Consider the following 18,849-nt stretch of genomic DNA (forward strand, 5'->3'; position numbering starts at 1 on the left):
AAGGGCACAGTGAACCGTAATCATTTAGTTCAATCTACTATTCTCTGCCACTATTCTTGAATACATACTAACTGCGTATATTTTACTTATTTTGCCGTCTGTGTACGTCCACATCAATTTTATCTTCAATTTAAACTGTGATTTGCAGCAGAATACACATTTCTCAGCATCCTGTGTTGCCCCTTTCCATTTACTTTTCATCCATCAAAGGCCTGCTTTCTATTAACAGAACCATCCAGGAGCCTCAGATGTTCTCTAAAATGATACATGTATTCATTTCAGCCGTGCAATGTCGTGTAAATAACATTCATATAAACTTTCCTGGCCATTCTGACCCGCAATCCTCTGTGCAGTAATGTCACACACATCACGGAGAGCTCACAGCTCATTCCACACTGCAGACGGTGATCGATGTATGAGGAAGTAGTCCCAGTTGTATGAATACTGTATGAAACACTTTGTAGTTTGTACCCAACGTAAAAAGAAAAAAAAATGTGATTTGGAACACAACCAGAGTGATGTTAAGTTTCATGTGAAATCACTTTCAACTAAGTTACCCATTACAAAAACACCTCTCAAGGAATTGTGTTAATTCTAAATCCCATTACCTGCGCCATGTGAAGAAAAGACTGGCAAGACTCGAAGGCTTTCTTAGTTATTTAATATAAAGTAGTGTGTGAGTCAAGTGTGGATTTATCGCATGTCAACAGGTTTACTACAATATTTTTATGAATAACTTTCAATTTCACTTTTACTCAATTGTATATATAATATTTAGAAAAATCTTTCTCTAAAAATGCTATGTAGCGTTTGGTTGTAGTTGTTATATGTTGATTTTAGGCCTGAAAACAGCAAAAATATCAACTATGATACCTGTCAACTGTGTTACAAAATGTCCCACAATGATATGTTGACTCATTAGATTATATTAGATGTATATCATATACATTGGTAACTAGCTCAGAAAAGATTTGGCATGCTAAGTTGATTGTAAAGTGCCGTACTATTACCGGGACGATTGCAGTCAGCTTACAGCAGTGAAAGGTGACCACAGAATCTTGGGAGTAAGTTTCATTTGTCCCCGATAATCTAGTCTTAAAGCTTGCTGCTGTATTTATGGCCTCCACCTTATTGAGTGCTGCTACATTCAGCTGTGAGTGTCTATAAACAGGTCCACAATGATATCTCTAACTGATGTGAATGCGGCTGCAAAAGATGATGAACTTCCATCCTGAAACAATAGTTGTATGTCGATTTCTGCCATAAAGCCTTATCCACCAAACTTCCATGATAACAAGAAAAGCATTTGGAGAGCGGAGGAAATCAAATCCGTGCATCCAGACTATAAGCCGCGTCATTGTCAAAATCTAATCATTTGGTCCTTGTTTCATTTCTGACCAGTCAGACAGACAGACAGACATGAGTTGTCACATAACTCCGCCATGTTCCTTGGTGGAGTAATAATGAAACTCCTCTTGAGTGTTCTTGATTGTTATTTTGATGTCTAGTCAATAACAAACAACAACAGTATGCATGTATCTAACCAGTGCTGTTCTGTCTGTGCAGAGGGGCCTACTCCTATGTGAAAAGAGTGACGCACAAGAAGGGGAAGGCCGAGTTTGCAGCCAAATTCATTTCTGCTCGACGAAAGAGGAAGGCTTTGGCCCTCAGAGAGATGGATCTGCTGTCTGAGCTGGACAACGAGAGGATTCTCTATTTTCACGATGCTTTCGAGAAGAAGAACATGGTGGTGCTCATCACCGAGTTGTATCCTTCCGTTTCACTTGCAGTGATGGGAAAAAGTTTCATATCTTCATCTGTAATATACTTTACACAGAATTTCAATAAGGGAACAAACGTTCACATTTTGGAGTGCACTTTTCCTACAGTAATCTTTCAAATTTTATCTGCTTCATTGTCAGGGAAAAGTGCACTTAGATGCATCTCAAGGACAAGATCCAAAGCATTAATCCTAATGTCTTCTTCAGTCCCCTGGAGGCATGAATGAAGCAGCCCAGCTTTCTCTCTGACTCATCGCTGCTGAGTGGAATTAGCTAGAGATAGGATGTGTGGGAGTTTTGCTCATTTGTAATTCATTTCTCATGCACCTACCACTTGGACGCTGCAGTCGAGTCGCAGCTCGGTTCTTTTTCCTCAACTGTGGGGTGAAGATGTCACGAGGAGCTGCTGGAGAGAATGGCCAAGAAAACAGCAGTCATGGAACTGGAGGTTTGTGTCTCGCGCTGGCTGCACTGCGTTCTCATTATGTAACATGACTTTATAGCTCGTTCCCTGATGTCTCATGCACAGATCCGCAGCAGTGTTCAGCAGGTTCTGGAGGGTCTTCGTTATCTGCACCAAAAAAGCATCGCTCACCTCGATATAAAGGTACCCGTCCATCCCAAACACATCCCCTGTGTGTAAACAACCCTGTGTAAAAGATACTCTTCCATAAGTAGCTCACTTTGTGTTTTTGTTCCCCTCCTCCAGCCAGAAAACATTTTAATGTCCGGCCCAGGGAGTGACCACATCCGTATTTGTGACTTTGGAAACGCCATAAAACTGGAGACTTCAGAGGAGCACTACAGCAAGTACGGCACGCCGGAATATGTTGCACCAGAGATTGTTAACCAAACTCCTGTTACCACGGCAACAGACATATGGTGAGCCACCTGTTCTCCTGCATGGAGAAGTGATTACACACTGCAGGCTCTGCTATCTGCAACTAAATCAAATCTCTGTCTTTTGTGTGTTTTTATGATGTTCCTGAAACTCACTCGTCCGTCTGACTCTGCCACAGGCCCGTTGGTGTCATCACTTATCTCTGGTACGTTTCGAGCTTTGTTGAGTCACAGAATACATATATTTACACAGAACAAGAACAAAACCTTATCTGCTTGGCTTGTGATGATCTTCTTTTAAATGCAGCCTGACTGGTGTGTCTCCTTTTGCTGGTGAGAATGACCGAGCCACCGCTTTGAACATCCGCAATTACAACGTGGCGTTTGAGGAGAGCATGTTTTCTGACCTCTGCAAAGAAGCAAGGGGATTCGTCATCAAGCTTCTGGTGGTGGACAGACTGTAAGCACCTAATTCACCACAAACATACTGTATGGAAACACATGTAGTGTGATAAGCCAAAGTTCCAGTCATAGTTTAACCCTCTGAAGCCAAGACTGTTTCTGTTTATGGGCTCCTGACACTTTTTTCCTCACTGTGGGCTCATTTTTCATTGTAATATAAAGTCCTGCACCTCTATGGAAACAGAGCAACCATGACTGAAAGTAGAAATAATTCAAACTTGTCTTTTCTGCAGTATGGCACAGATAAATGCCATAAAAGATAAAAAAGAAAACAAAAGTTGACTTTATTTGATCATTTATTATACAAAATGGAATATTCCAGTGATTACTGGTACACACTTTTGTGTCACACTTGTTGGTAACACTCCTGGGTAGTTATGTGTACCCAGGAGTGTTACCAGCACTGTGGCTTTACACACAGTTGATGCTTTACTTGTTGAATTTTTAATTTCCTTGTCTGGTCCCCTGAGTTGTTGTCATGTGACTGTCGGTTGCAGCTGTCAATTCGCTGAGGAGTTCAGGATTTTTTTTTTTTTTTTTTTTACAAAATCTGGTTTGTGTTTTTAATTAAGACATAGAAGATATAGTGATTTTGATGAAATACCATAATTTTAAACTTAGATTTTGATCATTTTGCGGAAACCTAATGTGACTGATGAGTAGTTCAAGGAAACTGTTTCTACAGTTTCTCACTCTGATAAGTGGTGTCATTTTTTCAAAAACGAAGTGCCTTTCAGACTCGCCAACAGGTTTTGTGGTTCAGTGGATTAAGTGTGTCTGAACTGTAATATGTTCCTTCATATTTTTCTCCCTTTAGGAGGCCCAGTGCCATTGAATGTCTTCGGCATCCTTGGTTCAAGGTGAGCTACTGTTTAGAAAATCGACCATCCCGATTCAGACTTTGATTGTGTCGCAGGATTTATTTATATCTCCACTAAGGTTAATGATGACTCTCCTCTCTTTATCTTGCAGTCACCAACAAATAAAAGCATCAGTACAGCTATGCTGAAGCAGGTTTTGTCTAGAAGACGATGGCAGGTAAGGCATTGAGATGATGAACTGGCTGACATGTATTTAATATATGGAAATCAAAGACTCAGACACATAAAGACACCAAAAGTGATTGATGACGCCGAGACCTTAGCCTTTATATACCAGAATAACTCTGACATAGTGCAGAATAGTCATACATTCATAAAAAGATTTCTGAAAGGAAAAATAGATACAGTCCAGGATTACATTAAGACCTAAACCAACTCTCTGATAAAAATAGCCCACTAAATTTGATTAAATCAGTTTCTGAAGCCAATTTAATTTGTCCAAGGAAATTATTTTACTGCAATAGGAAACTCTAATCTAATAAAACCTCTCTCTCTCTGTAGTCATATTGAGGTATTTTTGCAGCTGAAGGGAGGTTTAGGCTCAGAAAACTAAAGTCTGTCAGTAATGTCAAATAGGAGGTACAACCATAGTTGCAGTTACCCTCACACTAAAGTTGATTTGTCTTCCCATAAGATTCAAATTGCTTTCAGTATGAAAGTATTTTTTGACTTTGATTGACCCTAAAAAACAAAAGTAGGAAAATTAAATAACCTGACATTGTCCTGTGTTTATTTTATTCAGCGTTCCCTTATCAACTACAAATCGAAGATGGTGATGCGATCCATCCCAGAGCTCCTGAATGACTCATGCAGCCACGTCTCCATCGCTGTGGCCCGGCATTTAAAAGAAGGCTCCCCTCCAGCCTCCTCCTCCTCTGATTCAGATGCAGATGTGGATGAGCTTCCCTTCATTCCTATGCCGCTGTCCATGGTCTTCTCAGGGTCCAGGGTCTCCCTTAATGAGATCCCAGGGGATGAAGATGTCAGTGGATTGCCCAGTGTGTGTGCTGATGGGACGAGGAAACTGAACAACATGGATGTAATAGGTACTAGAGGAGGGGCTGGCAAAAGGCTAACGGATGAAGAAAGATCCCTAGATGAGGAGAAAATGGACAAAACAAAACGAGCGCCGCTTAAAAAAGGCTCAAGTGTGGAGTCGGATGAATCGCAGACTAAATCCAGGCGGGCAACCATGAGGAGAGGCAGCTCTGCTGACTCAGCGCTGCTTCTCCACATTGACCCAGAAGAGGGAAATGCAGATGAGGATTCAGAAGCAAGTAACAAGAGCCTGAAAAAGGCTGTTTCCATGGAACTACCCAATCGCAGCCCGAGCCCCGGGGCTGCAAAGTTAAGCCAGGAGGATTATGCCCTAAAACTGGAACTGATGAGACAGCGGCTGCTCAGGGGAGGAAACGTGGATAAAAAGATGAGTGGCTTACGAGGACCTCTGTTTGAAACTCTCGGCATGGAAGATGAGAGGCAGACGGGGTCTCTGGATCGGAATCTAAGGAGATCCAGAGCAGGACCTTCAACACTCACAAGAGCGGCATCTTCTGACAATACTGTAGACGACACGCCAAAGACCAAAGTTTTCCGTAAAAGCGCCTCCTTCACTCAGGGGGATTCAGAGCCCATGCCCCTGCACCGTCGGTTTGGAGCCCCCTTAGAGATCCCCTCTATGGGCAATGGTAACGTAGAAAGTAAGAAGCTCCAAGAGGCAACGTCAATGTCTGCGCTAACAGAACAAACAACACTGGGGTCTTCAGAGAGGACGTCCTTTGTTCTCCCAGCATCAGGAAGATCAGAGCAGCAGCAAAAGCAGAACAATGTGAAAGAACATGAGGACGTAACAGAGAAAAGGACCAAACTCCAACTAGAAAAGGCAGATAAAGTAGAATCTGAGTCTCAGTCCCCCTCAGTTATTACTCCAATAATTGTAATAGAAGAGGAAGATGATGAAGAAGAGAGGAGCGACGATCAGGTGTTGCATATTAATGAAAAGGAAACAAAAGGCAATGAGAAAACCCTACAGAATAGGAAACCATCACCCGACAAGGCCCAATCCAAAGATCAGAAAGTGAAGACAACAGATGCATCTACGTTACCTGAACATCCAGCAGTGTTTGCCAAAGTAGCACCTGCTGATCGATCTCCTGCCTCCGTTTCCTCCACATCCAACCCTGACCTGGCCATCCCTCGCCAGCCGCTGCTCAGAACAGACATCAAAGACATCGACTCAGAGGAGGTGTTTGAAGCCAGGTTTAAGAAACGGGAGTCCTCTTTGACCCGCGGCCTCCGAAAACTGACCCGAAACAAATCAGAGGAAAAATCCCCGGTATTGAGCCGGAAGGTGGCCGATGGAAGCGAAGAGGTTTATAGGCCTGGGCCGAGAGGGGCCCCTCTGGAAATAGTATCCAAAGGATTGCAGGAGAAATCCAAGTCCGTTCAAGATCTAAGAAGTGAAGATCAGGAAACAGGCCTTGGTCTGATTGGGAGGTTGTCGCTGAGGGCAAAGAGGTCAACATCCACTGAGAAGAAAGGTGAGAAGCCAAAAGAGGAAAAGCAACAGAATGCACAGGAAAGTGCAACCAGCAAGAGGGTTTCCTGGGCCATCGGTCGCAGTAAGTCTCTGGATACGAAGGAGCTGAACAGTGCACAGAGGCAGCTGGATGACAGGGAGCAAAGAAAGGCTGACGAGTCATCGGTTTCTGCTATGAGGCGCAAGTTTGAGTCCAAAGTGGCAGGAATCTCTGCGAAAATAAGAACTCAGTCAGAGGAGAGAAAGGATAAAGACTCTGTGGAGAGTCAGAAGGGTTTAAATAAGGTCACAGACTCACCCGTCGTGGCATTGCGAAATAAGTTTGAGAACAAAGTGGCAGGAATCTCTACGAAACTCCGCAGTCAGTCTGAGGAGAGAATAGGAGATGGAGAGGGAAAGACCACGCCGCTGTTAACCCGCCACCGTCATTCCCAGTCTGAGGGCCGTGGACTCAAAGGAATGGGAATCCCCGAGAACCAGCTGGCAAAACAGACCTGCAGTGCTGCGTCCAAGGAATCCGTTGAGTCCACATCAAGCATCCAGTCTGAAAAGGCCTCAGAGAGCGACAGGAGGTCGCGATGGGACAGGTGGGGTCTGACAAGGAGCAAGAAAGACAAAACTCCTTCCCAGTCCGATCTGCCCTCGGCCATCCCCAAAGAGGAAGGTCTGACTAAAGGCCAACAGTTCATCCGCTCGGCTTCAGACTTTGCTCCAGTGTTCCACATCAAACTGAAAGACCACGTCTTATTAGAGGGCGAACCGGTCACTCTCAGCTGCCTTCCAGCTGGAAGTCCACATCCTGAGATCACATGGATGAAAGGTAACTTCCGTTCTAGCATTGTTAGAGATGTTGAACACACAGCTGTCCAACACTGCAGCTCATTTGCTGACATCTTTGTGTTCCAGATCGTAAACCGCTGGAGGTGGACGACAGGATGAGCCTGGTCTCCCACCCAGACGGCAGGCAGCTCCTTATGATCATGAAGTCCAGCCACAGGGACGCTGGAGTTTATGAATGTGTGGCCACCAACCCCATAGCTGCCATCACCACCTCCTGTACACTCTCCATCGCCTGTAAGCAGCTTGCTTGTAGTAAATCTGCAGAATGGAGAGGATGCAATAGGGATTGGAACTCATTAATGTTGGCACAACAAATTACAACATAAAGTAACAAAAAAGCTACTGTTCACCCCTTTCACAGACATTCATAATGTGATTTATTTTACATTATTGAGTTTTAATTGCAGTGAGAATGGGTTGAATATTAATACAACTCATGAATATTAATGTGAACTTTTACAGTCGATTAACTTAATGGATTTTGGGCTTTTCTCACATTCATCATCTAATAAGAACAAACGATGTTTCCTGCAGTTGTGTAGAGAATAATTGAAATCAGCTGTCAAGCATCCAGTCAGGCCTTTGCACGCTGAGGGTATAATGTATTTAAATTCTACTGCTCACAAACACGCCAATAATAATGAGACCTCTGTGGAAAATATATTTGTCAAATGTCGGCTGCAGTCGTTTTGTTATAGCTCTGAATATGTAGTATTACTTAATCTCAGCACTAATGCCGGCTATCAGCAGATAATCTATTAGCAGTGTGGAAAATATTTCAGACAGCTTATCTCTCCTGAAGCGTTTTCTCCGATGTGAGCTTTATGGGTAATGCACTGTGAAATTGGGAACAACACTATTTGTGTCACATTTGGTTTAATGGCAAAACTCAGGCCAGCATGATGTGGGTTCTTTTTGCACCCAGATTTCAGAAAATGAAGAGCCTGTTTTATTTAAATATATGATGTGTTACCTGTTGCAACAGCAGAATTGTAATGTAGACTCGACCTACATGATGATGTTCTAAACATACAGTGAAGGTTAAACACAGGGAATGTGCAGTTTGTGAGCAAAAAACTGCAAATGCTGAGCAGTATTTAAAAAAACAATAAACCTAATTTCAATAGCACCTTCAAAACTGGAGTTATATTAAAACATTACAATACAAGAAAGGCACTCCGCCAAGGCTGCCCAGTTGTTGTATCATTTCCAATGGCTGAAATCTTGAAAACATCCGTGGCAGAAATCACAGCAACATAGATTGTGGCCATTTAATATAGATGTACCCACAAACAAAATGACCTTGCACTGAGCACAGGCGTGTGTTATGCATATGTACATTATGTATGGATACCGAATCGTGTGATCTAAATATGTAACGGGCGGCAGGAATTGATGGGACTCAGAAACACCCCCACAATTTAATCAGTAGTTCCTTGTATCATTTCCGACGGATACGTCCTGACAAGTCCATAGCGGTGGATTTGTAGTAGGATCACAATCATGTGATTGTCATCATGCAGCTCACTTAGTGTTAACTTGTTGCCATAGTTATGGTAACGCTGTGTTGCTATCTCGCAATGATTCAGAAATTTTTAACAAATCCGTGGATCCAGACTATAAGCCGCATCACTGCCAAAATCAATTCAATTGGTTCTTGTGTCATTTCTGACCTTCCCTGAAAATTTTATCCAAATCCGTTGAGCCATTTTTGAATAATGTTGCTAACAGACAGACCAACAGACAGACAAACCAACGCCGATTGTCAAATAACTCCACCGAGGCCCCACCTCCTTGGCAGAGTAAAAAGAAAATAATTGCAGTTAAACAGAGAAACATCCCATAAATGGCCTCTCAGTCACGACAAGGAATAACAGAACTCATGTTTTTTACCGAATGTGGTTAGTGGGGAGATTTTATTTTTGGTAAAATTTTAAATGAGACATGTAGAATAGTGATTTTGATGAGATGTCATAATTTCAAGCTTCCATTTGGATAATTTCCCACAGAACTGTACAACCTTTCTTTCTTTCTTTCTGGTATCACATTTTCTGGCTAATTATTATGACATTCAAGCTCTCAAAGATGATTTTGATACAGAGAGTTCAGTTTTAAGGAGTTTTATCAATGACCAGAGAGGGACTTTAATAAAGTCCTGACAACCACTGTACATACTGTTCACTCACACAGAGAAGTATAGTTAGTCGCACATGCTAGTATAACCATAACTGCATAACTTCTTGTAGTCAAACTTGTAAAATCACCTGTACAACCACATATACAGCACAGTTGAAACCCTGAATTCACTTATTAAAATCTTGATTTTAGAGTTTTTACAGTGTGTCCACAGTCTCCTCTACTGGCCATCAGGAGAAACTGCTATGATTTCCTTCAGCCCTTGTTTTACCGTCCATCCCCATCTGATTAGTTATTTTCCCTCATCCTCCTCCAGGTATCCCGAAACGACCAGGAACCCCTGAAGTTCCTCAGACTTACAACAACACAGCTCTGGTGCTGTGGAAGCCTGCAGACACTAAATCCCCTTGCAGCTACACTCTGGAAAGAAAAACAGAAGGTGAGCGAGAGCTGATATTATCTTTTCATCATTATCTGTTTTTAAACTAGACTCCCAGTGTGTACTATTGTAACTGTGATGTCCCGCATGAGGGAAAAGTGAAACTAAGGTCTCAGTCTCTAAGGAGGTAACGCTGTTTGAAGAGCTCAGGCAGTGTGGCTTTGTGGCGCCTGTAGAGACAACTCCGGGGAAATAAGCCTCCAAATCCACAGACACCACTTAGACAGAATGAGTCAGTCGACAAGGGAGAAGCTGCTGCACCAGGCTGCATGAATCATCTTTATCTCATAATGTGCTGCGAGAAAATGAAGTCACACAAATTTGGAATAGCAGAATTTGTGAGTGATTATTGAACTTTTTGGAGTGATAGGTTTAATTCTGACCTGGTGGCATCACTCCCAATTTAATCTTCAATGTAGGTGCTCACAGAATACTGTCACTGATTTACATTTTAATAGGGGTTGGATTATTTTCCAGCAGGCCAACTGAATGTTGATTTATCAGTTTATGAGCTTACCAATGCTGCTACCTGTTGGTCAACAGCTGAACTGCAACCAGGTGTTTGTCATTTCTATATTATTGGCCTCAGTTTATCAGGTTACTTGTACAATAAGGTTCCCCACAGCTTCATTCATGCAATTATTGTTTATCCATGCAAGAGGGGATGTATAAAACACAATGATGTACACATAAACAAAAGACTAAATCTGAACTAATAGCAGCTGATCGAACTGTCCTCATTCATTTAGTGAGTTAATGAAGTCACTTATGTTGTTCCACGTATGTAAATGAACACAACTGAATCGGATGCTGCAGGTATTTAATAAACAGCAAACTAAATTTAACCTTCTGTTAATGTTTTGTCTAAACCTGGATGACATTAAATGTTCTTTGTGATTTTGGCTGCCAACTGCTTTCACTGTCTGTGATGGTTTTGGAGCAGTACTGGTGCTAAACTGTGTTAAAGGGGTTCCCTTAATCGCTCAACGTGTGTTGCTTGTTTGTCCCAGTTTGGACTGTTTGATGCTGAAAGTGATAAAGTGTGTCTGGCCTGGTTAGGCTGGTGTCACAATTCCTTCAGACATGAATCTAACACATTCAGATGATGGGAGTCCATGTCTAAAGTGGGATAAAGAGGACAAAAGAGACAACTACAATCTATTAATAAGCTTCTGTTACCTTTTTTTTTTTTTTTTAACTAATTTCTCCCACAAGGATCATCAGTTTTCAATGATACAAATACACTACAGTTCAAAAGTTTGGGATGAACACGATAAGTTAACACAATTTACCATTAGAACAGAGGAGTGATGGTTGCTAGAAATATTCCTCTGTACCCCTATGTAGATATTCCATTAAAATTCAGCCATTTCCTGCTAGAATTGTGATTTTCCACATTAACAATGTCTAGACTGTGTTACTGATTCATTTAATGTTATTTTCATTGAAAAAAAAATGCTTTTCTTTCGAAAATAAGGACATTTCTAAGTGATCCAGCTCTTCACTGAACATATTTGCACTTGATAGACTGCAAAAAAAAAATCCTATTACGTCTGCACTGCCTGTAAACACCACGGTCCTATTATCACACCTGAACTTGTTTTATGGCTCTTATCCAGGTTGTTTTCCCCTGACTAGATTGTTGCTCGTGTTGTATCTACTCTCAGATGTACATTGTTTTGGATAAAAGCATCTATTAAATGAAATTGTAGAATTGTAGACCCCAAACTTTTGAACAGTAGTGTATGTATTCCTCATTTGGTTTGTTGGTCCATGCATAAACTTAGCTTCACCATCAAATAAAGCTCACTTAAGTTTCCTGTCTGTCCTGCAGGTGATTCCAGCTGGTTAACTGTGGTCACCGGAGTGGCCGACTGCTACTACAATGTCACTGACCTGCCAGCAGGGGGCGCCTTCAGGTTCAGAGTCTGTTGTGTTAACAAGGCTGGTCAGGGACCCTACAGCAACACGTCTGCTACAGTCAGCCTGGACTCTACAGGTACGTCAGTGTGACAGGAAGTCATCACATCGATGGACAGAACTGACTGCAGTGGGCGACTACAAATGTACACTGAAGCATATCAAAGACTCATCATGAACAGTGTGACACAAATTCTATTAACAATTTAAACAAATAGAAAAGGAAAGTTACAGTCGCAGCAATAATGACTTCAAAGCAGCTCTTTTAATTAACATACTGAGTAAGTCCTGGATTTATTTAATCTGTTTTCAGATGTTGGAGCTTCGTCTGCCGTCGCCGTCGTAAAGACGGTCCCGCCTGTACCAGTAGTGACCTCCTCAGTGATCGTCCCTCCACTCAAACCCGTCCAGAACAACGCTCCCAAGACCACCGTCTCCATGATCACCTCCACCTCCTCTCCCCCAAAGGATGCTGCAGTCTCTCCATCCTCTCCACCTTCAAAACCTCCATCTGAAGGCACAGCAACAACCGAGGACGCTCCGAAAATCAGCTCCACTCTTCCTTCTTCACCCACAATCAAAGCCCCTCCACCCTTTGTCCTCCCCAAACCCCAGAGTCCGGTGAATGTGGTGACCCCCATGACCCAGACCCCACCTGTTTCACCTCCACCTGTTCTTGTAACCCCGCCTTCAACTCCCACCAAGCCTGTCGTGGCGTCGGTGCCCTCGTACATCCCCACATCCACCGCCACGGCTCGGGTAGCCCCCTCTCCAGTGTCCTTCTCCCCCCCAGTCCTGCAGACCTCCAGCCTCAGCCCCATCGGTGAAGGAGCCTCTACGCCCAGCAGAGGAACCCCGTCAGGACGAGCTACACCCTCCACAGGTAGTCTGCGACAGGGAGTACCTCAGAAACCGTACACGTTCCTGGATGAGAAGGGCAGGTGAGACGCATATTACCAGTCTGTTCATTAGATGTGTAGAACCCACCGTTACAATGACTTGTAGTAATAGTTTTTATGTGTTGTATTTTCAGGGGTCGGTTTGGAGTCGTCCGAGAATGCCGAGAAAACGCGACGGGTAAAATCTACATGGCAAAGATCGTCCCCTACAGTCAGGAGAACAAGCAGGAGATCCTGAAGGAGTATGAGATCCTCAAGTCCCTCCACAATGAGAGAGTCATGGCTCTGCACGAAGCCTACGTCACGCCGAGATACCTGGTGCTGGTGGCCGAATACTGCACCGGCAAAGAGCTGCTGTACAGCCTCATAGACAGGTAGGATGCCGGGAACGTACCTCAGACTGACATACTGGCTTAGATAATAATGTATTTCTGATTCTGAAAGAGCATATTCTCATTACACACTGAGGAAAAACTCATTTTAAAGTCAGGATTTAAAGTTAGATATCATTTTTAAGGCATTACAAAAGTGAAAGTAAACAGATTTAATTTCAAGTTCGTAACCTTTTTTATTCTCAGGTGACTAATATGCATATTCCTCCACACTGAAAATATTTGTATTACTATATGTGTTTTCCAAGCTCTTGATTGCATTTTCTGCTAATTTAACCTCTAACACTGTTTCTTGTTTATCTTGTTCCACTTAATACCTCCAACTGGCACCACTTTTTAATCTATATGTTGCTGTTTTACTGGTATTCACTAACACACCAGGCCACATTCCGTGGATGTGACGGCCTACTTGGCAAAAAAGCATTTCTGATTCCAGATTGTTGACTTCAGAAATACTTTTTTGATCCCTGAGGGGAAGTTGATGACGTTAAAGCTGGTCCCATTCAACTGAGAGTTATGGCTAGGGTTAGGGTCAGGGTTGGGAAAGTGATTTTTTGCTTGCATGAATTTTAACCGTGATCTATTCTTTATTTTCTACTGATGCATTTGGTCATCCAGCACAGGGTTTGTCCATGACACTGCCCGTTTCTTTAAACTTTTTAACCACCTTCACCACCGTGGAAAAGCCAAGTGGAATCCTCCTTGGATGACGTGCATTAAATTCATCTGCTATGTTTTGATATGTCCATCCTTCACGTCCACTGAGAAGCACCAGTTCAACTCTTTCTTCTTTCGACAAAGCCATACTTAATCTGTGGAGGTAAAAAAAAATATAGTTAATGAGATTTCCTGTGTCCAGACTTTAGGGACAGCTTATATAAGCAGAAAGAGTAGAAGTATAAATGTACATTGTGAATTTCTAAGAAAATAGAATCTAAGTATACAATGTAATAAATAACCTGTTGTTGCACATAGAAACATATTTATTGCACATTATTGAGTGTTACAAATAAATTTCCTTTTAGTTACTGTTAAACAGCTCGTGACTGACACAGATCAATGTGAATGTGTTTTTTCTTGGAATACTTGGATTTTCAACTTTAACTAATCATGTGTAACATCAATTTTTGATGAATAATTCATCAAAGAATAAACTTTTTTAGTGATTTTTGGAGCGCTGTCGTAGAGCACAGAAGACATTTGTGAGTTTTCTCTCCTCCTTCGTGTTTGTTCTGTTTCCCTTGAGCTGTAGGACTTCATGTTGCAGTAAAAAATGAACCACAGTGAGGAAAAAGCCCAGAAACTGTTTGTGTTTCATTGGGTTCAATTAGCATTTATTTCAACATTTGAAAACCTTCTTTTTCACCCACTAAAGGTTCCGTTACTCCGAGGACGACGTGGCCGGCTACCTGGTCCAGATCCTGCAGGGAGTCGAGTACCTCCACAGCCGCCGTGTCCTCCACCTGGACCTCAAGCCCGACAACATCGTGGTGACGAACCTCAATGCCGTCAAGATCGTGGACTTCGGCAGCGCTCAGAGCTTCAACCCCCTGAACCTGAAACAGCAGGAGTCAGGAGCAGGAACGTTGGAGTACATGGGTGAGCAGAAGAACCACAAATCACGACGGCTAGTGTGGGTTTATGGAAGTCACGCCAAGTAAACACAGATCCACTATCACAGCAGCAATCTGATTTCTCAACATGTTCCTTCTCTTGATAAATGTGTTGCAGCTCCTGAGATGGTGAAAGGTGAAGTGGTTGGTCCTCCTGCAGACATCTGGACTGTCGGAGTTGTCACTTACATCATGTAAGTTTCTTAAAATCCTCTGTTCTCTTTATTCCGTGGGGCGGCTGTGGCTCAGGTGGTAGAGCGGGTCGTCCAATGATCGAAGGGTCGGCGGTTCGATTCCCGCTCTGTCGTAGTCATGTGCTGTTGTGTCCTTGGGCAAGACACTTTACCCACTGGTGTGTGAATGTTGGTGGTGGTCGGAGACCGTAGGCGCGGATTGTCAGTCTGCCCCAGGGCAGCTGTGGCTACAAATGTAGTTTACCACCACCGAGTGAGAATGTGTGAGTGAATGAATAATGGGTTTATTGTGAAGCGCTATATTAATCTAATCTATGAAGCTGCTGACTCACATTATATTGTTCAATGTCTTTAAATATTTTCACAGTAAGGATTCATTTTCACCTCTGTAATTTTTACACTTTACAGAGTCATCCCGCGGGCCAGATTGGACCCTCTGCCGACCCAGTTTTAGCCCCCGGACCTTATGTTTGACGCACCTGTTAATGAAATATTACACAAGAAATTTAAATACATGTGATGAAGAAATTTTGCAAATTAAACTAACATGTTTCATCTGATAATAATATATTACACATAAATTGTAATGTTGCACCTGAAAAATCAAATGTTGCCCTTTACACTAACATGTTGGACATTCAAATTTCAGTTCTCTTTTCTGGCCTCTACCCTTAAGATGCTTAATGTATATGTTGCAAAATAAAATGAATTTTGGAAGTAACCTCTCTAAATTTTTCTTTCTGTGTCTTCATCCAGGCTCAGTGGCCGGTTACCCTTTGAAGATAAAGACCCTCAACTTGTAGAATCTAAAATCTTGATGGCCAAGTTTGAACCAACAAAACTGTACTCAAACGTGTCCCAAAGTGCCTCTGCCTTTCTCAAGAAGATGCTGAGCAGTTATCCATGGTGACTGTTGTGCTAAAGTTGATCATAAACCCACATTAACCCTCGTGTTGTCCTGCGGGTCAAAATTTATCCCATTTAAAGTTTGAAAATGTGGGGGGGTGAAAATATTTTCAGAGTGAAACCTCTGATGTCCACATTTTCAACATTTTTGGGAAATCTTTGAACATTTTTTGGTGGAAAAAAGAAATGTTAAAAATGTTTCTTAACATTCACAAAAAAATCAACCAAAATCCGGCAAATTTCGCTAGATTTAGGTTGATTTTTATGTGAATGTTCTTGAAGAAAATATTAGAAGTTTTACTGATCTATATGTGATCACTTTAGATATTTTTAGGATTTTTTGGGAAGATTTTTTTCCTCATTTTTTGAAAATCTTTACAAGAATTTGCTTGCCAAATTTGGGGGATTTTTTAAAAATGAAACTTTTAAGGGAAACTTTTAAGAAACTATTGGAATTTTCTTCCTAAAGGTTTTGCAAATTTTCAGAAATTTGGGGAATTTTTTTGCTGAATATTTGGATTTTTTTCAGACAAGGAAACAATATTTTTTTGGTGCCCGTAAATGAAAACAACAGGAGGGTTAAGAGCGAAAATAAGGTGTAATGCTGAATCCTGTATTTGTCTGTTTGCTTTCAGGGCCCGTCCGACTACGCGGGACTGCTTCACCCAGGCCTGGCTGCAGGACTCCTACCTGATGAAGCTCCGGAGACAGACGCTCACCTTCACCTCCGGCCGGCTCAAGGAGTTCCTGGTGGAGCAACAATGCCGTCGCACAGACAGCGCCACCAAGCACAAGGTGCTGCTGAGAACCTACCAGAGCTCCCCGCAGTCCCCAGCGTCCGGGTCGGCACCGCACGTTCCCAGTACCAAGTGAGGCGACGGGGAAACGCAGCACCAGACGTGAGTTGGAGGAGTTGGATCTGGCCAGAAGAAAGCAAAACAACAACCGTTTGCATCTCCTGTGTGACCCGCTGCTGCATGACAAACGTCGGCCTGCCCAGAGAGGCTAAATGCACCGGGGGACAGGAGACAGCTGGATAGAGCAGAAACACACAGGAGTCCATGTTCTTCTGGGATAATTCAAGGTTCAACAGCGATGGGATTCAGAGAAGAAACAAAAATACGGATCCCAGAGAGCGAGGAGCGGCGATGTCTGACGCTGAGAACTGCTCAGAAACTGTTCATCCAATGGAAGGACACAGGGTGTTCTTTGGTTTCCTTTGATTGCACAATTTCTCAGTCACATTGTGAATTCTGAAGTTGCACATTCATGTTTGGTTTAGATAAACATCCACTCTGCACGATCGGCCTGGAACATGCGTGTCGGTAGTTCTCGTTCATGTCACTGAACTTAGTAGTAAACAACTCATGTGAATGTACCATGATTTAAGCTGCTAACTTGTTTTTTTTTTTTGCATTTAGTCACATTTTAAAACTCAAAACCAAAAATATCTTCTTTTTTTCCTTTGGAAATTGTTTACTTTTTTCATGTTAATTTATTTGCATGTGTGTGTGCGTGTGTGTGTGTGTGTGTGTGCACGAGCATTTTTGAGTCACTCTTCAAATTAGCATCAAAGCAAAAAAAAAGAAATAAATATAAGGAGTGTCTTTGTGATTGGTGTTAAGAGTCACACAGTGAAAATGAATTATTTTAGGGTGAGCTAGGACTTTGTAGTACAACTTCTTGTTCCGTGGTCAACTCTTTACTGTAATACAACTATGACAAGCAGTTTGTAATGTAGATAACATTTCACTCAGTATTGCCCAGTCTAACGGCTGGTCAGGAGGCTCCAGATCAGCCTGTCAGTGCCTGAATCGGATTATTATCCAAAATGTTTATCTTGTAAATGTGTCTCCACAACGGATGAATTATCTGAATAAAGCAAACATTTGAGGACAACATGTGGACTTTGCAGCAGCAGACACATACAGGCTGTTACATGCATATGTTTATACATACAGAATATGCAGTCCTTGTAATAATAGAACGTCTTGTGTATTGCTCTATCACAGTGTTCCTTTTGTATGAATTTGGATGGTTGCAGATTTGTAAATGTACCAATTTGCGGTGTTTATATGTGGAAAAATGTTTTTATGACATAGTATGTAATAAACTATTGATACAATTGGGAAAATGTTATTCATTTCTTTAAGCCAGATGCTGTTTCAGGATTTGCACCTTGGAAATGTCTCCTGAATCCTGCAGTATTTAGATATTTTAGAGATAAAATGCATTTACACTCAGCCCAGTCCGGTAAAACAATGCAGAATCTGCTGAGGACATTTTAGCTCAACCTACACGGCTGAAGCATTCAGTGTTTACTTCCTCACCTTGTTTGTCTACTATGGGCTGAACAATGTCACTGAAACACGTGACAACAAACACCAGCCTGAAAAAAACAGTCTCACCCTGTTCTATAAATACACAACTGTGAGCATTTTCAAAACACAAGTACTCAGTCACACAAATAAATGCCTTATTAGACTATTATAACTGACACAATAAACTGTAAGTGGCATTTTATTTATTTAACACACCGTTAAGTAAAACTTTAGTAAAAAAATAGAGATTTTGTTTGGAAATGTAATGAAATAGTAGTCAGCTATAATTCATTTTAAGGCATGATGGGAATATTTTCATGGAAAAAACAGATGGGTTTAATCAAAGCCTGGAGAGGGATTTTAGTGTAGTAAGGAGTTAGTAATTAAAGCTGGGATGTAAAAGTAGGAGTATAAAGCCCACGAGTCTTAAAATAAAACTCATATTCAGTACTTGAGTAAGATTAAACTAGAACAGCATTCCGAGAGGCTGCTCAGTCGTATCATTTCTGCCGGCTGAAATCTTCTACTGAGAAGTAAAAAATATTTTTGCACAAAACTTTCTCAGAAACGCAGGTAAGCTACAATCACACTGTTTTTTTCTCCCTCTCAGCTGCAGCATCTGGTTCTCTCTCTTTTTTTTTACATTTATCCTTTATATCACTCTTGTTGAGTGTCTTTTTTTTAAT

General features: G+C 41.9%; 1 protein-coding gene across 14 annotated transcripts in view; it reads left to right on the forward strand.

Annotated features, from left to right (window-relative positions):
• The window catches only part of spega (striated muscle enriched protein kinase a), a 58,439-nt gene extending 40,463 nt beyond the window's left edge, over positions 1-17,976 (forward strand). For 13 of the 14 annotated variants that reach the window (XM_055008472.1, XM_055008470.1, XM_055008473.1 and 10 more), the window contains 18 exons: positions 1,567-1,767; positions 2,172-2,229; positions 2,311-2,388; positions 2,491-2,663; positions 2,801-2,827; positions 2,929-3,081; positions 3,901-3,943; positions 4,056-4,121; positions 4,707-7,323; positions 7,410-7,577; positions 9,796-9,918; positions 11,753-11,917; positions 12,152-12,779; positions 12,872-13,111; positions 14,505-14,728; positions 14,861-14,936; positions 15,693-15,842; positions 16,478-17,976. In XM_055008472.1, the coding sequence (XP_054864447.1) occupies positions 1,567-1,767; positions 2,172-2,229; positions 2,311-2,388; positions 2,491-2,663; positions 2,801-2,827; positions 2,929-3,081; positions 3,901-3,943; positions 4,056-4,121; positions 4,707-7,323; positions 7,410-7,577; positions 9,796-9,918; positions 11,753-11,917; positions 12,152-12,779; positions 12,872-13,111; positions 14,505-14,728; positions 14,861-14,936; positions 15,693-15,842; positions 16,478-16,715 (5,428 nt within the window). In that variant the 3' untranslated portion in view covers positions 16,716-17,976. The other variant, XM_055008477.1, reaches the window with a different exon arrangement.
• The last annotated feature ends 873 nt before the right edge of the window (positions 17,977-18,849 follow it).

This window comes from Amphiprion ocellaris, chromosome 24 (genome assembly GCF_022539595.1).
Source record: "Amphiprion ocellaris isolate individual 3 ecotype Okinawa chromosome 24, ASM2253959v1, whole genome shotgun sequence".
Taxonomy (NCBI): Eukaryota; Metazoa; Chordata; class Actinopteri; family Pomacentridae; genus Amphiprion; species Amphiprion ocellaris.